The 23,193-nt window shown below is 31.2% G+C and overlaps 1 protein-coding gene across 1 annotated transcript in view; it reads left to right on the top strand.

The window, feature by feature from the left end:
* LOC129235241 (F-box-like/WD repeat-containing protein TBL1XR1-A) overlaps positions 1-21,612 on the top strand; it is a 36,653-nt gene extending 15,041 nt beyond the window's left edge. The window contains exons 9-13 of the mRNA XM_054868950.1: positions 102-176; positions 2,379-2,506; positions 5,643-5,808; positions 9,409-9,510; positions 20,837-21,612. Of these exons, the coding sequence (XP_054724925.1) occupies positions 102-176; positions 2,379-2,506; positions 5,643-5,808; positions 9,409-9,510; positions 20,837-20,866 (501 nt within the window). The 3' untranslated portion in view covers positions 20,867-21,612. The remainder of the gene's footprint in view (positions 1-101; positions 177-2,378; positions 2,507-5,642; positions 5,809-9,408; positions 9,511-20,836) is intronic.
* The last annotated feature ends 1,581 nt before the right edge of the window (positions 21,613-23,193 follow it).

A 23,193-nucleotide genomic window follows, 5' to 3' on the forward strand; every position in this document is an offset into this window, starting at 1 on the left:
TAGTGTTTAAGTTTTGTGTTTCAAATAAGTTGCAATTGGAAGCAAGTTTTATTTTCCGATAATAATATAGCTTTTTCTTTCTTCACAATTTCAAATATTAGAATGAAGTCAATGCTATAAAGTGGGATCCACAAGGAATATTGCTAGCTTCCTGTTCTGATGACATGTCTCTCAAAGTAAGTTGTCATACATATGTTTTTTTTTTTTTGGTTGATTAAATTTTGAACTTTAGAAGATGGTATCATTTAATGCCTTTTGTCAAAATTTATGTTTACTTTCATGGGTTTAGAACTTGAAAGATGAGCATTTTAGTTAAAATAATTATTCTTTACGTCCGACATGTGAGTTGCTCAGAAGCCAGTGCTTTTACTATTTTAGTAATTTATTGTTCTAAAAATTTGCATTATAACCATCCAATATAGAAGCGATGTATGAACATAGAACACATTTCATCAAAACTTTAATAAAAGTAAAAGCATTTTGAACACATTATTTTTAAATGTTTTCACTTTAAAAATATTAATATCAGAAAAATGTTTGTTGTAAAAAGTTTAAAATTTATTTAAAGCTTAATTATCTACTACATTATAAGAACTTGGTTTAAAGGAAATACGTTGAAATGCCTTGAATTAATCTATCCGGGGGTATGCCAATATCAGTTTTGTCAAGGACTTTAGAAGAGTCAGTGCTAATTGCATCTGACTACTTAAGATCTCTCAAAGCTGAGGAAATTTTGCTATTCTGACAATGTAAATTTGTGATAACTTGACATATATCTAGTCTTGCCAGATGTCCCAGTTTGACCGGGACAGTCCCGGTTTTCAGACAAAATCCCGGTGTCCCGGCCGGTTTACTTGACGTCCCGGAAAAACTAAAGTTGATTACTGATGACCAAAAAGGTCTAAAAATATTAAACCGTGAAGGATTGTTTAAGATAATTGCTTAATCATTTGTAACATTGACTTGTAAAATTAATACCGGGTTTGCTTGTGAGGATTTTTACAAGGTTAAAACTAAGAAAGACTGTCTAAAGAAGTATTATAAAATGAAAAGTCTATCTAAATAATGTTCAATTTTTTGTTCCTCATTCAAAGTGTTGTTTCAAACTAAAATAAATTGTAAATATGTATATCTAAGAAGTGAAATGTTCAAATTTTATCTGTTTAAGTCATTTTTAATATCCTTGTTTTAGGTTCATACTTAGTAACCATTTATTCATAGCATTGAGAACAAAATGCCCTATAAAACACTCAAAAAATCAACCATAGATGTGTAACCTTTTGAATACTAGTGACGCTGAGGGAGGGGGGCATTCCGGTGTCTCAGTTGAGCATTTCAGAAATCTGGCAAGCCTACATATACCCATGTTGATTCAAGTAAATCAAATATTTCCATTGAGGAAACAATATTCATTACAAACAATGGATACAAAACTACTAGAAGACGGACTAAAAGTAGAGCCGTTGGTCTGTAATTTTCAACATCACTGAGAATTCCTTTTCTATGGATAGGAAAAATTTTGCATTTTTAAAAATAAAGTAGGATAACGTATTTGCAGTAATAAAAAACAAGTTAAAAGCACTAGGAAGTATATCAGTGAACTATTCACTGCATGCTTTAATAACATAAGTGGAAATAAAATTAATACCAAGCATTAGAGTTACTGAGGTTTTTAATAAAATGTAATGTTGATGTAAAGATATCTGTCAGAAGAACTTATCTCGCATCTTTTAGGAATAAAAAGGGGGCTCCACATGTAACCCCCCCCCCAAAACATGTCTTTTTTTTTTTTTTTTCAAATTTTCATTTACATCATTTAATTTACTTTTATTGTAATGTATAATTAACGCTATAGTTTGTGGAGGGAGAGGATGCCGAATTACAAAATATATGGCTTATTGTTGTAATAATATTTTTAATTGAAAATAAATTGGTTTTAAACCACTTTTTTATTAATAAAGTAAATGTCTGGTTTTTGGATTAATTCAGAAATAATTAATCTAAGCTGTCCGTGTTTGCTGTACTAAGAATTCATTCATCAACTGATACATCTACCCTGTAAAAAGTTGCATTCCCCCCAAAATATTTTTTACAACTCCAAGAAGGTATATAGTACACATCTGTGCTGGATATTTTATTCCTGTTTTAAATTACACATTTCTATAAAGAATTGAATATTTTTAATACAAGTGTTCATATTACAAATGTTTATAGCTACAAATGCACTCCAATAAATGACTTTTGTATTAAAATTCTTTAAAAAAATTTAAATGAGCAAAATATTTTTTAACTAGTTTGCTTTGAGGGTTTTTTTTTTTTCCAATCTGGTTTTTGTGTGTGCAATTTTATTAAAATTAATTACAACTTTTTTTTTTAAGATTTGGAATATGAAGCAAGATACTTGCGTCCATGATCTCCAAGCACACAACAAAGAAATATACACAATTAAATGGAGTCCTACTGGTCCTGGGACTAACAACCCAAATATGAATCTTATTCTTGCCAGGTATTTAAATTTTCTTACTTTATTTTCTTTTTAGAATTGTATGATTAACTGCACAATAATAAAGTACATCTATTGAAATGGGCAGAATGTATGTTTAAGATTAAATTCAAGCTCCAATAAACTGTGTTAAAATTTTGAAGTGCTAGAGAAGCTAAATTTAATGAAGAAAGTAGTATCTTCATTGTTCGTTTTGAGGAACTGAATTTTAGAATTAGACTTTGGCCTTCTTTAAAAAAATCATCATTTTCAAAAATTGACCAAGTCATAGTTCTTTAAAAATTAACTTTCTTTCCCATGCTTTTGTTGCAAAAAAATTTAATTCTGTCCCCCCCCCCCTCTCCCCAGAAACTAAACATTGACCTTTTTTCTTAAAATTAACGCTTCTTGTCTTATAGTTTTACTAAATAGTTTTCATTTTTCAGAAAAAAACTTTATCCTCACTTTTTTTTTAACCTTTTACATCAGCAATTTTTAAAGTTGCATTTTTTTTTTTTTTAGCAGGTCAACTTTTATGTATCTTAAATAATTCTGTCAAAAAAAAACTACCAATTGCTTTTTAATGCTGACTTTAAATTGAGTTATTCAAATGTTTCTAATTTTTCTTTTTAAAACTGATCTTTCGTTTTTGCTTGCGTTGCTGCTGTAACTGTAGCTTGTTTTTTATTTGTTTATTATTTTTTTCTATGATTTCCTACTACCCCTCATCTATATTGTTTCACCTTGATTTTAAAAGACTTTATGCCTTACTTAGCCTACTATAAGCCAGGGTTGTTTGGTTTAAACCTATTGGTTTTTTTAAAAAAATCATGCGGTTTCGGTTTTTTAAAAAATAGGTTTTTTTAAAAAAAAGCCAAAAAAAATTCCACTTTACAAGTTTACATTGATTTCCCCACACATATTGAAAAATGCAAAATTCCATTTATGCCAAGTTCCTAGCTAAGTTGCAGAGATAAATACTAAAATTGCAAAGTTGCTTCTTCAAAATGTATTACAAGCTTTAATCGAAAAAAAATATTAATATATTTTTTATTTCATATATGTGCCATAAAGCAGATTTCAGTCAACTTCCATCATTATGCTTAATTTGCATGATTAGTTAAGATTTACTAAGGATTGAATCTTTTATTGTAGATGCAATCCATTATATTGCTCATTCCTGTTGCAGGGGTGTGATATTTTTGCCCATTTATTTGCACTTTCCTGGAATTTTAACTTTGACTTGTAAGGTAATCAACAGTCTAACTTAATTGTTTGCACCTAAAATTTAAGATTTGTTCTGCAGGTGAACACAAATAATATTTTTTGAATCAAGTTTTTAAAAAAAGTTTATACTTCACGTATATAACGTTTTTGGCAAAAAAAAAATTTTCTTCAAATAGAATTTGCTACACATTTATTTGTTCTAAAGAGTTTGCATTTAATATTTTTTAAACTTCAATGCTGGATGCAACATGTATGCCAGTAAATAAGCTGTAATTTAAGCCATGTTACACCAATTTTTGTATTTTTGATTTGGTTCTTTGTTTTAGCGATAGTCGATATCTTTTCCAAGTCTTTCCAAAATAAGAACAGAGTCGAATATAGAGCAGCACTTTTTTTTAAAACTTTGTCAGTACAACAGCAATCAATTTTTTGACTGTTCAATCATGTACTGTTGTACATTTTGCTTTACTTCAATATTTGCGACATTGTGTATATAAAAATCAGCATTATGTAAGATCAGAAAGAAAAAGTATGAAAATATTTATTCGATAATTATTCATATTATGTTGGTTTTATAAAGTTTTTTCTTGCATCTTCATTATATTTTATCTTAACCCGCATCACAACCACTTTTTGAAGTATTTCGTATCGTAAAGGGTCTATATATACATGCATACTAATATGTTAATCAAGTCAAACATTTCAATCAATATTTCCCTGCAGAAAGCTATTTTAATTATTTAATTTAGTTTATTTTGTTCTTATCTCTTTAATTAATCAAGAAATTAGGTATAATGTGACTATTGAATAACTGTTAATTACATGGAACCTTAATTACCTTCCAAAAATTAATTGTTTTTCTCGCAAATAGTATTTAAACCAAAAAAAAAAAACCAGTTTAAAACCAAAAAAACCTGGTTTAAACCAAAAAAAACTGGTTTTTTTGGTTTTTTTTTTGAAAAAAAACCGGTTTTTTACCAACCCTGCTATAAGCACATAGAAACCACAGCATATACATTTTCAGAAATAGGGTAATGGCACCAGAAACAGACATGCTAAAGACATTGCTCTCAGGTTAACTCAATTTGCCAAGTTTTTAAATGTATTTAGATTTTTTAAACTATTTTTCTCTCATGCAACTACATCTCATCCAACATTTGGCAACTTCTGGGTTATCTGAATTCGTTAATTCTATTTTTATTTGCTCAATTTCAAAAAAAAAGTCTGACCCCCCAGTAACAGACACTCAGTGCCAGATCTAGGAATTTTCCGAGGTGGGACAAAACTTCAAAATGCCCCTCCCCCCAAACACACACTTCCATCTTACTTTGAATTTTTCCATCAAGTTACATTTTCTATTTTTAATAAACTGTAAAGAGTGGTATAGTTTGATTAAAAATTGATTTTTACTAAAAATCTTGCTATGAACAATTTTTTTTGTTAAAACAGAGATGTACTGTAACTGCTTTTTCGCTGCGATGGAAAGACCATCCTCAAAATCACAACGTGTATTGAATAAGGAATACAAGTAGTTACTGAAAGGGAAATGCTAGAATTCAAAGAGGCTCCTACGGGGGAAGGGGGGTGGGGGTTCATGGCACAGCCATGAAATTATTGAAATTTTCAGAGGAGTTAATTCTACAGGATTTTTATCTTATTCTGGGGACTTGTTCTTGGGTGTTGCTCCGTAGCATTAGAAGGGGTGCACAAGGCCGTCGCTTGGTCATAAAACAAGGCAGAGGGGGAGAAGGGTATGCATTTTTCAGCCCTTGAATCACGACCCACAGGTTGGGAACCCCTGCTTTAAATAGATACACTGTTTTTAATCATTTTACATGATGCAATTTCATAAACATGTTTTCAATAATTGAATTTTTCTGTGATAAGTGCATGCATTTGGCTGTGGTTTTGATCTTTTTTTTTATTTTTTAAGTGCGTCTTTTGATTCTACTGTTCGCTTATGGGATGTAGAACATGGCTCTTGCCTGTACACATTGACCAGACATACAGAACCAATCTACAGTGTTGCATTCAGTCCAGATGGAAAATATTTAGCAAGTGGTTCATTTGACAAATGTGTTCACATATGGTCAACACAGGTAACTCATAAATATATTATAATGCCAATATGTAATATTCTTCTAATATAATTTTAAAAGTTAGCAACATTGAAGCTTTTTTTTATAGTTGAATTTAGGTTTTTAAGTAATTTAATCATTGCTTTCTCTAAAAACCACTGTTAAAAAGGATTCCAACAGATAAACTTTCTCTGATAAACATACTATTTTTGCACATGGGAAATACTTACTCGTTATATCTTCATACAATTGTGCCTTAGATCACTTATTTACTTAAAAAAAGAGAAATTTATCACTTTAATGTGTTGCTTTTGAATTTTATTTGCTACTTCCGAACTTTTTCAAATATTTAATTTATCAAGACATAATTATTTTGCTCTCCTCACATTGTTAAGGCTTTAGCCTAAACATTCTCAGCCTTTACAGACTACGTGTTATACGGTATTCATTACCTTGCTGTATACATACTATAATTGTATTCTGTATTGTACTGTATTTTTGTTTATTTTTCTTATATTCAATGTAAACTTCAAAGTATTTTGTATAATACAGTCAATTCGCGATAACTCAAATATTACTATTTCTCAAAGTTTGTCAACGATATTAAAAGAAAAAGAGAAACTTCTAAAGCGGCACAAATCCATGAATCGAAATTTGAAATGAATGAAGATGTGCACCTTTCTTGAAGTAGAATCAGCTCTATTCAAGTGGTTCCAGCAGTATCGAAATCAAGACCATGCCATTTCTATAAGTAGACTAGAAGACCCAACAGACATTCTGTTCAATCTTTGTAAATTAAAAAGTTAAAAAATTTTAATAAAGTACCAAGTTTTTGAACCGTTTTGTTGAAGAAAATAAGTAAAAAGAAAATGTTTTAAGCTGCTTGGTGTCAGAATGTGTATATTTATTACAACTTGATTTATCTAATGCCCACTGAGCAGTTCTTTAATAAACTATATTTTCTCCCGTACTTGATGGTTTGTTCCTTCAGCCATACTCAAAGGATAAAAAGCGCCCTCAGATATTAAGTGTAAAAAAACTAACTACCCATCTAGAACAAACGGAAAATCCCGCTGTAACATCCCCCAAATGAAAAATAATGAAACAATTGAAAGGATCTCGTTTAAAAAAATGAAAAAAATGATAAAGGTAAAAACAGTTCTATGAATAAGCGAAAATCACTCATCCCTCCCCCTCCCGATGTAAAATAAACACATTCTTCAACTAAAATGACCAAAAACTCTTCAAAAACGAAAAACAATTCTTTGAAATTTGAAATATTTTGCCAAAAAAACAAAAAATACAATAAATTACATTAACAGTAGCTTTAAAACTTAAACAAATGATCACGCAACTCTATTGTTTATAGCCAAAGTCGCCAAGCCACCACGTTACTGTAATTCAGCCGATCAGTGAGCGAAGCCAACTCCGACCAATTAGCGGTCCGATCTTTTGAACAACAACGTTTAAAACTTCATATATTGCCTAATTTGTTATTTCCACTAAAGATAAAGATCTTCCACTGCACTGATCTTTTTTGTAGAGAACTCTCCCTGTTGTAATTTATCTGGACGAAATAAAATTTGTTTTGTCTGCAAATTCCATCATCTTTTCCTTTAATAATGTACTGATTAGTTAGATAATCCTTAAAGTATTCTTGACATTGGTGCCAAAACTCAGATGGATTTCAGCCGAGAAAGAATGAGCCGCGAAAAATGTTGCTAGGTACAGTACTTTCTGATCATTTGGTTAGGAAAACCTAAAGCGTCGATCAGGTCACATGGTTCAATTACGACGACAGAACACACGTTTTGCGTGAACCCCTTCCGGTACTTAAAATATATCTCGGAACCTAAAATCGTAGCTTTCAAGAGAAATGAAGGCTTCACTCTCTCTCTCTACGTTTTATCTTTTCTCAATTGACATATCACAGTAGAAAATTTCATTACAAAAAGCAGAGCTGACTTTCTTATTGTCCTTTGGCAACAAGTTAAATATTTATTTCAGTTCTCGCTCAATAATAGGTTAAAATAAATATTAATCATTTGGGAGATATAACCATCCAATGATTAAATTAATTAATTAATTAACAAAAACGTTTCTGATTCGATCCCTCGCGCTTCGAAACCATGCTCGCCGTAACTTAATTACACACAAAAAATTTGATCAAAATCGGTCCAGCCGTTTAAAAGCCTTATGGGGACAAACGTCCGCACAGAAGATTTTTATATATTAAGATGTTTGCTGCGTGAGAAAGCAACGAACTTTGCTATATTACTGAACAAGGAAAATATCCATGCCAGTGCTGGATGGCTGGAGAAGTTCAAGACCAGACACATCTTCATCTTCAGAAATCTTCACGGAGAATCCAAAACTATTCCCCAAGAAGTTTGCGATAAATGGATAAATGAAACACTACCACATTTACTGCAAGGATATAATGAAAATGATGTCTTTAAGATTGACGAAATGGGTTTATTTTTTAAATGTCTTCCAAACAAGAGGATGTTTAAAGATGAGTGTTGTTCCGGTGGGAAAATGAGCAAAGAACGTCTGACTGTTCTAGTTTGTGCAAATGCATCTGAGACTGAAAAACTGCTTTTATTAGTTGTTGGAAAATACCAAAATCCACTTTGCTTTAAGAATGAAAATGTGTCCTCTAGATTACAGATTCAATAGAAAGGCATGGATGACGTCAAGTTTATTTGAAGAATACATACAAAAGTTGGGTCATAAATTTAGTGCCGAAAAACGAAAAGTGATGGTTTTTGTGGATAAATGTCCTACACATTGCGATGTACAAAATTTGAAGTCTGTAAATTTGCAGTTTCTACCGACAAACACTACAGCATATTGCAACCGATGGATCAAGGTGTCATAAAATGTTTAAATCAGGCATATGGAAAGAGATCTGTGGCAAAAATGATTAACGCCATTGAAAACAATTTAAGCACATTCAAGATGGATGTGCTAGAAGCTATGAGATTGCTTTCTAGTGCCTGGAACAATGGCATTTCGAAAGATACAGTAAAAAATTGTTCCCTAAAGTGTGGCTTCTTCAAATGAGCACACAGTGATCCTGTGCTCATGGAAGGAAACGAACAAATACTGACCGCAGAAGAAGAGAGTGAATACTCTGATGAAGATGAAATATCACAGGTGCCGGTCCCTAGCATTTCAGAAGCTTGTTCTTCTCTTGAGATTCTCCAAAAGTATATAGAGAGTTGAGACGGTATAGACGTCGCTGTGTTTAAATGATGGACAGTTTTAAGAAAATATGATTTGAAAATAAAAAGCAAGATTTGCTTTTGATTTTTTTCTCTCAATATTTTTGATTAAACTGTGCAATGGCAATTAAAAACTTTTAAGTTCTGCAATTTTGTCTGATATATGTGCATATTAATTAAAATATTTGATGGTTTTTAATATTAAAATGTCGAAAATCGTAACTAGCGTTAAGGCGAATAAGTCCCTTTAGACTCGAGTTATCGCAAATTGACTGTATATGATCTCGAATTTTCAAAAAGTCTAAGACAGCCCTACATGATTTATCAATGACTATTTAATTTTGTTTTACAAGCAGTTTAGTTGTTAGATAATAAGATATTTTCTTATCAATAGACCGGTCAAATAATTCACTGCTACAAAGGAACTGGTGGTATTTTTGAAGTTTGTTGGAACTCAAGAGGTGACAAAGTTGGTGCTAGTGCTTCTGATGGAAGTGTAAGTTTATTGCAATGTTAAAAAGTAGTTTTTAAGTTTCTTATGTTTTCTCTAGCTTTTTTTGTGATTTTTTATTGTACTTCTGTTTTTTATTGTGAAGTATTGTATATCACACTATAGATTTTTTTTATGTACAAAAAGCAGTCGTCTCTTGCTAATTCAAGCTTCAACTTTCATAGCTTTACTTTATCAAGATTTTTTACATATTTTTATGTGATATTTGTAACATTAATCTGTCTGATTTTCCCTTATTTTGTCCAAGTGTTATAGTGATTTAAAATGACCTTTGTGCATACAACAATTCAAAGTGAAAATTTGTAAATTCCTGCTGACACTTGTTTCAAAGTTGTAATGAATTCCTTTTTCAATGCAAAAAATGTGTTAATAGATGTAAAGAAATTTGACAAATGAGGCAGTGAGAAGTAGGAGTGCGACATCGATGTCGATGTTTTGCTTTCGATATTTTAGGAACATCGTTTTTGGTCCGATATTTTTCGATGTTGATGTTTTTTTTTGTTGAAAATTATAATAAAATTTCTCACAGAGATGCAACATCGATTGAAAAACATGCAAAATAGGCTCAGAATATACTGAATCCACATTACTTGGAAAATAATATAGAAAAAAATCAAAGAAAGTAAATCGGCTGCTGTCGGTGTTTAGATTATCTGAAATTTCCAAAAACCATTTCCGCTTCAACGGAGTAATGAATGCATTCAAAATAAACATAGGGATTTTTTTCAATGATATTATAAACATAAACGGAGCGGTGGCAGGAAAACTTCCTCTTGTCTGATTTATTTTTTTTTTCTACTGACTTCCCAAATATTGAGGATTATAATACTTATTGGTTTTCCCCAACAGTTCGTCCCCATTTTACTTACAATTTGTGTTTAATTATGTAGCACTAACAGTACAACACATTTTTTTTTCTTAAAAAATAGTTGTTAGAATTAATTCTGTATTTATAGTATAATTTGCACAACTCTGTCTCATCATTCAACTGACGGTAAGCGCTATGATACATTTTTTCTTAGATTCATTTTTGATGTAGATTTAATTTTAGTTTTATTCAGTTTGAAAATATTTTCTTAGCATTATACTAGTTTGTATTAATGGTTGCATGTCTTACAATCAGTTTTACTTCCTTTTACCAAAAAGGAAGTATTGCATTCGCGAAAAAAAATTCACTCAAAATTCGGCCTTAATTTCCATTTTGCTCACCCCCGAATTAAAGTTGAGTTTTTTTTTCAACCCGATCACACGCGAATAAGTGCCTAAGAACGTATAAACATTCGAAATATCCGTTTTGACATTTCCCCGAGTTAATTACAAAGACTTTTCTCGTGACGTCCGTATGTACGTATGTGCGTGCATATGTATGTCGCAGAACTCAAGAACGGTATGTCCTAGAAAGTTGAAATTTGGCATGTAGACTCCAAGTGGGGTCTAGCTGTGCACCTCCCCTTTTGGTTGCTTTTGGGTGTTTTTAAGGGGATCTTTTGCCCCTTTTTGGGGGGAAATCACTGTTAATTTCAATGTATACTCAAGTGGTTTTAAAATTTGGCGGACACTTGGCGATATACCGCCAGTCTTTTGGTCGCCAAGTTTGTCGCCAACTTGGCGAAAAACTTGGCGGTTTTTGTTTTTTTTTTAAATTTGGTTTTAATTTGGCTACTGGTGGTGATATTTAGAGAGTAAACTATTGAATTACATTAAAATTGCAAATAATGGGAAACTGACATTAAAATTGGAGTAAAAGGAAGTCATGTGATGCACACATCAGCTCGTTTGTATTATTTTAGTATCAAGATGTCGCAAAATTATTCTTATTAAATTGTATACATGACTTGGGAGAGGTTCTGTATTGTCAATATATCCTTCGGCTGCTTAGAAATTTCTTAAATAATAGCTATAATTTAACTAATTGACGCAATGCCAAAAGAGTTTACTGATCTACTAAGAAACATTTGTTTGAGATAATCATATATGTAAATCTGCAGTGTAGTACATTCAAAAATGTATGTTATATATTGATAAAAAGATCGATGTTTTATAACATCAATGTTTGAAAACATCAATGTTTTTTGGTCGATGCATCAATACCATCTATGTTTTAATTTCTAACATCGATATTTTGAAACATCGATGTTTTGCCATCGATGTCGCACCACTAGTGAGAAGCTAAGGGATGTAAGTGGACATTTTCAAGATTTAAGTAAAACGCCTTTAAAGATAAGGTCCTAGGTAAGCTTTCATTATAAAGTTTTTCTGAATCATGCTGCAGGGGCGGCAAATAGGGGGAGCAAGAGGGGGCGGTTGCACCCCCAAATATTTTGCGCAAAATATTAAGAAATCGGGAAATTGAATTCACATAACACGCAAATCAGTGATCATATGCAATAATTAAAAAAAAAAAAAAAAAATCTGCAGACGATCTTTAGTAAAAGTTGATGAAATTCGAGACCTGTCCAGACACCAGTAACTGTTTTTCGCTATTTAGGGTAATAACTTAGAAATTCATGAATCATTTTCAGAACTTCCAGAATAAAAAACAGATGGAGAATAAGTTTGTTTCAACTGAAGAAGAAATTTCCTCATATGGGTTAAATGCCTCATACTTTTAAGTTCAGAGTTAAGATGATGCTTCTGCTTCTAATGTGAAAGGGCAGTGCACAGGTGTGACTGGCCCGATTTTTACGAGAAGTTCCTTGGTATTTTGAGTTCATTGTTGCGATTATATTTAAAATGTACGTTCAGTTAGTGAGTGAACATTGATTCCTTCTGTTAAGAGGCATATTTGAGCAATTCAATACAGTGTATACTTTCATGGAAACTTCTTATAAAAGACACGCTATTTTTGAAAAAAATTCGTGCATCAACAAGTACTTTTGTTGGGTTTACTTTTGTATTTCTTTAACTGAGAGGTACAAAATGGTATTCAAAAGTTAAAGCTAGAACTCTTGATTGAGCTCCTATTATAAGAGTTTCTTGTTAATTTGGAATTATTAGACCCATTTAAAAAATATTTAAAAAAGTGACAAAAATTCACATGATGATGCAAAGTCCTATGTTTGGCTCAATATTTTGTATCAAATAATAGATTCATTCAGTTTCTAATGAAATTAACACAAGATTTGGTGATAAATCTAAGTTCAATATTATATGTACAGGTTATTGAACAAGATAAATAAAATATTTCAGTTACATGTAAAAGTTGTTGAACGAAGCAAAAAGAATTGCTTTGTGAAGAGCCAGTGTACTTCAATGATGAAAAATGAAGACTAGGGCACAAATTTTAAACTTGCGTGGTTTTTTTTAAGAGAACATTTTTAAAGATGCATTTTCTAACATAACTTTGTAGCTTCAATTATTTTTCACCAATTCCAATCAACTCAGCTACTGTGAAAGATCATTTTCGTGTCTCAGAAGGTTAGAGATTTTTTTTTTTTTGGTGCATGATGGGACAAGCAAGACTTTCATCTTCAGCTATACTGCCAAGAGCATGCCACTGGACATTGACGGAATATAGTACCAAGATTTCCTTTTTTTTTCTGGATTCTAAAAATCGAACATTAAAAATTTACTTTAGAAACGGCAGTATCAAGATCTTTTCCGTTACAGTTTGCTATAAAATAAATTAAAAGCGTGGAAATTAAAATTTGAATTTCTTTAATGACCTTACTTAAAAAAATGTACTGGTATTTTATTCCATATTGACAAAATTCATGTTTAAAAAACTCGACCCCCCAAATGAAATGTTGAAATGCCGCCCCTGTCATGCTGTATAACAGCACCTACCAATGCTACTGGTACTATCTCTTGTCCCAAGACAGGGTAGAGGATCACCTACCATTTGTACTGGTTATCTCCAAATTTTTAATTTTGCCACTTACATCCCTTTGTTTCCAACTGCATCAGATATGCCTTTACATCAATGGTTCTCAACCTTTTTCCCCCTTGGGAACCCCTCCCAAACTCCGAAAGAAGTTGGCGAACCCCTTGGGTACTAGGTAATAAGTAACAAGCAAAAAAAAAAGCGTGCACACATGGACAATAAAATTTGGGAGATTTTTTTTTTAGTTTGATGCTGCTCCATAGTGAACAACAAGAACGAAAACATAATTGCAAAATTTAGAATTACAAATATTGCTACGATCTAAAATGATCACTAAAAAATGAATGCCAAACAAATTCACCAAAAAAAAAAAAAAAACTGATTATTCTGCATTGAGTTTTTATCAACTTTGAAAAAAAAAAAAAAAATTAGAGTGGAATTTTTGTGGAAAAAAGAGGCTCAAAGTTTGTGGAAATTTTTCTGACACAAGGTTATATTTACCTCTATTACTAAATCAGAAGTCAATTAAAAAATTATCTTTCAGGGAGCTGCTTCAGATTAAGCAAATGAACTTTTTTCTTCCAGTAAAATGAGAAAGATCTCTAGGTTTAAGTCTTCTTGAAAAGTACTACTAGCCTAGCTGTTTCATAAAGATATACTGTGTACGTTAATCATTTGACTACTGAAGAATTTTCTTGTAATTATGCTATAGGGGCGGAGTAAAATGCGTATATTGAAAAATAATAAAGCATCTATTTTTCAATAAATGCATTTAATCTAATTTTAACACAAAAGGTGATTTTTAACAAAACAGATATTTTTAATCTCACCTACAACAAGAGAAATTTTTTACGCAAACTCTTTATTTACATATAGCACAAATTAAGTTGCATGGTTAAAATCCGTTGAATATTTTTTTTTACTGCGTAAACCTCACACTGCCAGACTTTCACCCACTAAAAGTTACTAAAGTAATTAACTTTCCATCCTTCCTGTGGTATTTTTGGGTTGCTAGCCATTCTTTTTCTTTTTTGAGATTGAACCTCGAAGTGAATTGTAGTCTATGTAGTGTGAAAATTATAACAACAAACAACAACGCGATCTCACTTCTATGCATTTTTGACTCAACACATGAGAAGGGCAGTAGCTCTTCATCGGACTCAAATGGAAAAGAAACGAAACATCAAAATATTTCAGATGCTCACATATGCTCCATGTAATATTTTCATCAAGTTTAATCAACCTTCCCGATAAAAAACATCTGAGGATTGAGGAAACGAATGCTTTCAAATTCTTTCATCTGAGGACATTGTATTCATAAGTAGAGCTTTTTCAGCATGGCTTCAGGAGTATCATTCTCAAGCGCTAAAACCGGCGCTTTGCAATGACAGAATAAATTCTTTAAATGTAAAATGTGTCAGCAAGTATGCAAATATTTTCATGTTGAGACTATAGAATGTGCGAGAGACAAATGAATAAAAAAGGAGCAAAATTTGCTTGAAACCGCTTAAACATGAGACTTCATCAGAAACAGGCATGTTAAAACTCTGCCATTACAATATTTTTTTCTGCAACCCCCTGGCCAGAGGGTATTTGGATCCGTTAACGGACCCTTCACAAAAATCCGATCAACCAAAACGGACCTTTCACAAAATTTTGATCAACCAAAACGGACCCTTCACAAAATTGTGATAAACAAGAACGGATCTTTCACAAATTGTTTATTGAAAGATCAAATCTGAAAGCAAAATAACGCATATTTCCGTATGTAAAACTAATAATTTTTGGAACCTTTTTACAAGTCAAATTAAAGGGATCAGCTTATATAAAATCTGCTAATTTTGCAAAGAAAGAAAAATCGGCACTCTTGTGATGCTCCTGCAAGCCATAAATAATTGCTACTGCCAAATAAATATAATGCTTATTGTTTGTATCTCGGAAAGAAATTAACAGCTGAAAAAAAGTTTGGTTTTAAATAATATTGTTTGTTTTATCACATCTAATTAGCAGCGGTGTTGTTGTAAACTTTTCTGAAAAGGCGTTGGTAAGCACTTTTGGTGTTGTTGTAAACTTTTCTGAAAAGACATTGGTAAGCACTCGGATAGCATTAGATAGGACTCTAAAATGCAATTTTAAAATAATTTTATGAAAAATATTTCTTTTACAAGCCGTTTTTATACTTTTGATGCCTTCACTTTGAGAATTGTGATCTTTTTACATCTGCTATGGGAATCCGATATTTCGAATTTTTGATGTTTAGTATACTTTGTTAAGAGGTAAACAAATAAGATCTCTTTTTATTTTTGTTAAAATCATGGATTTATAAGTTTTAGACGAAATTCTGTGCTTCACTTTATTATGTATTAAGAGTGTCTTGGGTCAAAAAGTTAAAACTGAACCCTTGTCTGAATTTAATTTTTTTGTTACAGTTATTTTAAATATCATATGGAAATATTTCCAGTATAATTTAACGTAATGTAAAATGGTAGATAAATATTGATACTTGAGAGAGCGATGCCGCCCCCCCCCCCCCCGCCAAATACTAGCAAAACACCCCAGAATGATATTCTCAACATAGAAGAAGGAAACACTTAACTTTAAGTTTAAATGATGCAGTTTGTGCCATCTCTAAATTCTAAAATTTCGTTTTAACAAAAAAAAGGTTTATGTATATATATATATATATAATAATAATAATAAAAGTGGAAAATATTCAAAAGACCACACCAAGAGCCCATAGATGCGCAACGCAGCAAAACTAAAAAGCCAAGTAAATATAAAATTAAGCAAACAGAATTACAAATATTAAACAAATTATAAATAACAAAAGATGATAAAAAGGAAAAATGCAAACAGCTATTAAGTAGGAATAGATAAAGAGTGAATCCAGAGCTCATCAGCCGTGGAGGATTCATTAATTATGGTCAAAAGACCAAAATTTTAACTATAAACTAGAAGAGAATGTTTAAGCTCCAGTACATGTAATATAGAGTAACAATGGGCAAACGCACCACTTGCTAAGCTAAAAACATTAAACTAGAGCTCAAACCTAAAACTAAAAGCAGGGGGTTTCGCCTCGACTAATTAGGAAAACAAGTGCCGATAATTAGCCATTAGCCTTCCACGGGACAGTACCTGCCAATAACAAAATTGTCTTACCTTGAAATCCGCATAAACAAATCATGTCCGTTGTTCAGCCTGATAAAAAAGCCAATCCATTCGTCAACAAAACATTAAAAACATAAAATTATATCCGGAAAACGGTCCATAGACATACCAGTCGCCTGTTTCGCGCCTGTAAAAATTTATCCACCACGGTGATTCATAAAAAATGGTTTGTCACGGTTGTATCATACATTTACACAGTTAAACAGTTTCAAAGGAAGCGAAATGTTCATCGAAGGCTATACTTAAGCAGATGTTTTCAACTAGACTTTTAGGGAAGTTATTATTAAAAAGTAGGTTTTTGAGTACTGAAATTTCTTGCTTAAATGCAGGAATGGTATTGCAAATTCTTATAATTCTGATAGCTTGCGAAACAATAATGCCAATAAAAACCTTTTTACTTAGGCAGGAGGAAAAATCTTGTAAACTGTTAACTGTGAAATTGAATTCACGTCTTTTATCATAGATTGTAGTGGAACAATTTGAGTCAATTTGTATGTTGATATCCAAGAAATTAAAGCTATTATGATTCGAACTGGTCTTTTTGAGCGTTAATGAACTATGATAAATAGTTTTGCTGAGTTCAGAAAAATTAGGAAAATTTATGCACAAAAGGTCATCAATGTATCTGCAACAAAGAGGTGTAGAGGAAGGATTGTCAATTAAATATTTTCGTTCATAATATAAAAGAAAAAGGTTGGCTAATGTAGAGCTAAAATTAGCTCCCATTGCTATGCCATTAATTTGTAGAAAACATGAATTACCATTTTTGAAAAAATTATTGAAAATACAAAATTTAAAAAGACCAAGAAAAAACACTTCAGTAAAATCAAGGGAATCCTTGACTGAATTAAAAAGTTCTGAAACAGAGGAAAAAAGTTCAATGAGTGGGATATTGGTGAAGAGGTTTTCAAAATCAAAAGTTTCTTGAAACAAATGAATTGGTTCTGGATTGTTAATAATAGTGTTGAAGTCATCAATTTACTTAATATGCTTGATATAAATTACTTAGAAACTTTTGATTTTGAAAACCTTTATTAATTTTATATATATATATATATATATATACCTTTTTTTTTTTGCAAAATTATTTGATTTTTCACAAAATTACAGTTGAGTCTTGACTTACGCAAGGGATGTGTCAAATTCATTACTCGAGAAAAATTCGCGTTATAGCCATTTCGGGTAAGTTGAATCTCGTTGTAGCGGGGTTGAAAAATTACTCGCAAATAGTAATGTTGTATATCGTTGGAAAGGGAAAAATTTTCTGCGTTCTACGCAATTTGTTCCAATGCTCTAACTTTATTGCGGCGGGAGTTTTTTACGTTTTTAGTTCGAATTTTTTTAGGCTTAGCTGAAATTTAGGCACTACTTTCTTCATTAAATCCATTAATAAAAAGTGAAGGAATTGTTCCACAGTTTTCTTTTTGACAGCATTGGAAAAAGCTGCTTTTTTACTCCAGATCTAACTCGACCTAAGGTCAAAAGTTTAACCCTCTATCTCCATTAGAAAAAAGTTACAATCGAATTAATAAAGTTCAAAAATCTGTTCTCCATTCAAGTTTTTAACCATTTTATTTTGAGTTTCTACGGTAACGCTTTTTGCTTCCATTGTTTATTTCCATCTTTCTCATTTTCAGTTCTTAGACTTATTTTATTTTGTGTTTCCATGGTTGCGCCTTTTAAATCCAACTTTCTCATTTTATTTTAATTTCTTGAAAGTATTTTAGTATCTTTTCTCATTGTTTGGCGAAAAAATTGTGCATGATGGTTTTTTTCTTACATTTAATCCTGGTTATTGAAGATACTTCACTTGATGCAATGGTTTTTTTTTTCAAGGTAGACCGGGCAAAGCCGGGCAACGCAGCTAGTTATTAATAAGGGGATGGTACAAACTAATTTTTTCAGAAAAGAAATTGATACGTGGTTTTTGCATACATCAAGGGTGCTGAATCCAATGGCAGAGATCTTAATTTTTCACAGCTTCCCCATTTTGATGGCATATGACCAAAAATTGCGGTATGATGATACGGAAGACTTGACGCATTGAATTGTAACCGAAAAAGTACTATGCACTTTATTAGAAAATAACTGAAAGAACTAAATTGAAATTATTTTATGCATAGTTATTAAGTTTAATATTGGAATTGTAATAAGCTGTTTAAGAGGATGACTACCAGGCAGTTTTACAGAGTTCTTACAAGTCATGAAAATCTTGGAAAGTCATGAAAAAAGAATTAACAAGTTTCAGACCTGCAAAAATAATTGAAAATTAATATTTTCATTAAAAGTCATGGAAAACTGTCCTAGACAAAGAAAGTCCCAGTAGCTCAAAGAACATTAGAAATCTTGAGTGATTTAAAAGTATTGCATTAAAAAAACTACCGTATATACTCGCGTATAAGTCGAGAAATTTTGTCCAAAAAATGAGATCAAAGGAAGGGGGGTCGACTTATACGCGGGTCAAATTTTCCGAAAAAAATTTTCTGATCAACGAGAGCTGGGAAGCTACGAGAAATGCCGATGTGCGGTTACAGGTAGTTGCTGATAAGTTGATCGTGTGAAAAAGTAAACTTATTCAAAAATAATAACTAAAAAAACCTAAATAATACACATAAATAAAGATAATTTTATTCTTCTTTATTAAGGATCAACTCAGCAATTAACAAATATCGTGAAACGTATGAAAATATTTATCGTCAACAGTCACGCCATTCAGACTGAGAGTGCGTTCGACGAGCATGACCGGTTAGTTAATCACGTGACAGCTAATGATCACGTGCTCAAATCAACCAATCAACTGCTTAGAATGGTAACCGCTGCGGTAACCGATTGATCATAGAACGCCGCGGTTAGTGACAGGTGAGGTTCGTCGAACGCAACCTCTGATATCATTGACGATTCTGCAGCCGCCGATGTATACGATGACGTGGTGATGACGGAAGTGGACTTTAATGAACTTTTTTTTTGCGTCCGACTCGGAATCCGAGTTCGAAGGCTTTTAGAAATGTTTTCCTATTTAATTCCTATTTTATTTGTAAATAAATGTGCTCATTATTTTGAAATTTCTTTGAAAATAATTCGCGATGTTTTCGGAAAGTATGGGGGTCGACTTATACGCGGGTTTTAGATTTTTTCTGGATTTTTTGTCTGAAAAAGGGGGGGTCGACTTATACGCGAGATCGACCTATACGCGAGTATATACGGTATTAAAACTGGAAAATTGAACAACCCCAAAAACTAATCTGAATTTTGAAATCCCACTGCATCTGCTTCTGTAGTAGCTGCTCGCCTCTTTTTTTGCAAGGTGATTTTACTGCTTGGACATCACTAAATTTGAATTTACCATTATTTTCTACATTTCTTAGATTTTAGATTCTATAGTAGAGGACTTGCACGTTCTTGATTTTGCTACGCCCACTCAAAAGACGCAAATCAATTGCATCAGAGTTTGTTTCAACCACTCATGAAAATTTTAATATTAAATTTATCACAGTTTATCTTAATTTGGTGAAGGTTTTGGAAACTAAAGATCTTTAGTCGGACAATAGAATACAGAAATAGGGAAATTCTAGTACTCTTAAAACTGAAGTGCTCAACATAGGGCCCTGCGAAACTGATCCATGTGGCCTGCTGTTATGTTGAATGTCAGTAATCGAACACTATGTTCTGGAATAAACCTGGTTTAAGTCTCACACTACTTGTTCACTTTTCCATGTTTCTTTTTTGCCTATTTATGCGTGATGTGTGCAAGTATGTATAGGCACGAGTGAATCTTTCTAGCCAAAGCCACTGCAAATGCTTTTATAATGGAACTTTTTTTTTTCTTTAGCAGCTGCAACTAACATTTGCAGCTGCTATGAAATGAAATGCAATCTTTTTTGCATCCACAGGGAAAATTTGATTTTTTTCAAAATATTTAACGTCAATCTCTAAAATATGGATGAATATTTTTTGTTATTATTTAAACTTAGTTAAAGAATTAAGCTTTTTTTTTAAATACATTTTACATGTGAGAAAAGAAATTACTTAAAATATTGCAAATGCTGAGGTTCTTCTTTTATACTAATAGAATTTATATTTAGTGAAGACTTCAAACATTTGTCAAATCTTAAAATTTTTGTTCAAATTCAGTTAAAGTGAATAGTTTTTGAAATTTGAATGTGTCATATAAGTGACATTCAAAACAACATTTTTAACTCTACATCTGGCTGCTTTCAATTATATTAATGCAAAACGTGCCAGTTTCCTGTTAACAATCAATTTGTATTGTTATAATATGGGTGTTTAATTTTTGATTAATCATTTCTTTTTATTTTTCAGATTGTTGTCCTTGATTTGCGAAAGATGTGAAAGTATTGAATTGTATTACAATCAAGTCTCATTGTCAAAGCATTTTATAAACTTTTATGAAAACTATGAGCTCATTGTAAATTGTGTTCATTTTAAAACATGTAGCTAATATTTAATTTCTTTACTAATGCAGAGTGGTTGGAAAATGTGTGTACCCCTTTTTACTTTCAACATTATATTAATGTTGTTTTTGTTATACATTATCTTAGAGTCTTAAGAGTCATACACACTGGTTAAACACCATTCATGTCTTAACACAGCTGAATCGCACACCGTATTCTTGCAGATAGTTTACGCCAACACATCTCAGAACTCTAAAACTCCATAAAACATCTGAGAATGTGACTCAGAATCTATGTAACAGCATGTATGGTGTTTTCCCGATTTTTATAACTCTTAAGATTTCAAGGTAACTGTGTATTATTAACATTCAACCATAGCTAATGTAATATTGAAAATAAAGTGCGCCCACTTTCAAATTACTCTGTACAGTGTTTTTGAATTGTAATTTTCATATGAAATCTTTGCATTAAAAGAAAAAGGAAGGAAAGAGAAAAGAAAAAGCATCAATTCTGAGTTGAATGTTACTGCATTATGAATATCTCCTTGGACACTTGATTAGTTTTCAGATTTACTTCTAAGATATTTTAGAATTGAATTTTTAAATATATCATGTTAAGGAAAGTTGAAAAACTTTAGAATTAACACATTTAAATGATTTTGAGATAAATGACAGTGACCTATTTGAAATGTCTCTGTATTGCTCAAAGAAGGATATTTTATAAATATCATAAATTTGTTTTTTTTTTTTTAAACCTGCTCTTAATTAGTGTACTCTCTCAAATCTGCTCTGACTTCAATTCACAATTGTTCAAAACCTTTACAAGGTTTGAGATGTAAACAGTAAAACTTAGCATTAACGGAATTTGAGATGAAACTAACATTAAGTGTTTTTTTTTTTTTTAAAGATTGTTATTTTAAGATTAAATTTTTTTTTGTGTGCTACGGTTTGCTGTGGTCATTTGGCAGGCTTGACTTATGATTACTTTGGTATACCTTTTATTATTCTATTATTTTAAAGACTGATTTCCCATATTGCATTTTATTTGAGCATATGTGAGTCAATAGATTTAGGACTGCAGAGTTCTGTAGTAATGAGATGTATAAAAATTAAAACATGAATAATTGATCGAAGCCTCCAGCAAATTAGAACTGCCTAAAGATTGTTAAAATGAACAAAGTTCTTAAATCAAAATACATTTAAAAAATGGCTCTTTAAAAGAACTTTTTTTGACATTATGGTATTTTTTTCTTAGGTCTAACAGTTTCTTTCGAAATATTGATAATGGTTTTGCAATGTAACATTACAAATTAATGATCCAAAATGCAAAAAAAAAAAAAAAAAAAAAAAAAAATTAATTCTGAAAATTGCTTGGCCCAATGTTCTGCAGATTTAAGAGCGGTTATTGTATTTGTATAAAGTACAATCAAAAAGCTGTTAAATGATGCTTCTGTATAAAGTGAAGGATAAAAAAAATTGTATTAGGTGTGCCTTTTAAACTAAGTTAATCCATAACTTCTTACTCAGAACTTTCTACTTAGAACAGTTGCAAAATATATGCAAAAGAAAAACATTCCAAACTTATGTTTCAATCATGGTGTGCTTCTTTGCATTTCTGTAAGTTGTCGAAAATGTAAAGTTAAAATTGCTGATTGAGATATTTTAAATGTAAATATAATGCTTTTTCTATGTTCTCAGAAAATTTCTTTTTCCTAATTTTGTTAAAGGATGTTCAAAACCAAACAATATATATATATATATATATATATATATATATATATATATATATATATATATATATATATATATATATATATATATATATATATATATATATATATATTTAATTGTATAACTTTGAAAACAGAAGTATTTAGTTAGTTTGTTGTACTTTCATTTTAGTTGATAATATTAATTTTTTGATTCTGTCTGAACATTCATTTTATTACTGGTTGCATAAGAAAAAAATATTTCATACAAAGTCATCCTTTTTTAATATAAATTGGCCATTTCTAGTTTAATTACTAAGACAGCTATTAGATGCACTGAATTCTATGAATAGTTTTATTTTTACGATGTTATTAACTTTATATACTGTGAACATCAATTGCTACTTGGCAATAAAATCACGATATTTCAAACAATTCCAAACTCAACTGAAACTGCGTGATGGTTATTCTTTCTCAACAAAATCTTTCAAGTTATTTAAACCCTGATAAATATAGTTTAAAACTTGTTCCCATTCTTATTTTGTGCATAACCCACA

The sequence above is a fragment of the Uloborus diversus genome, chromosome 2 (assembly GCF_026930045.1).
Source record: "Uloborus diversus isolate 005 chromosome 2, Udiv.v.3.1, whole genome shotgun sequence".
Classification (NCBI taxonomy): Eukaryota; Metazoa; Arthropoda; class Arachnida; order Araneae; family Uloboridae; genus Uloborus; species Uloborus diversus.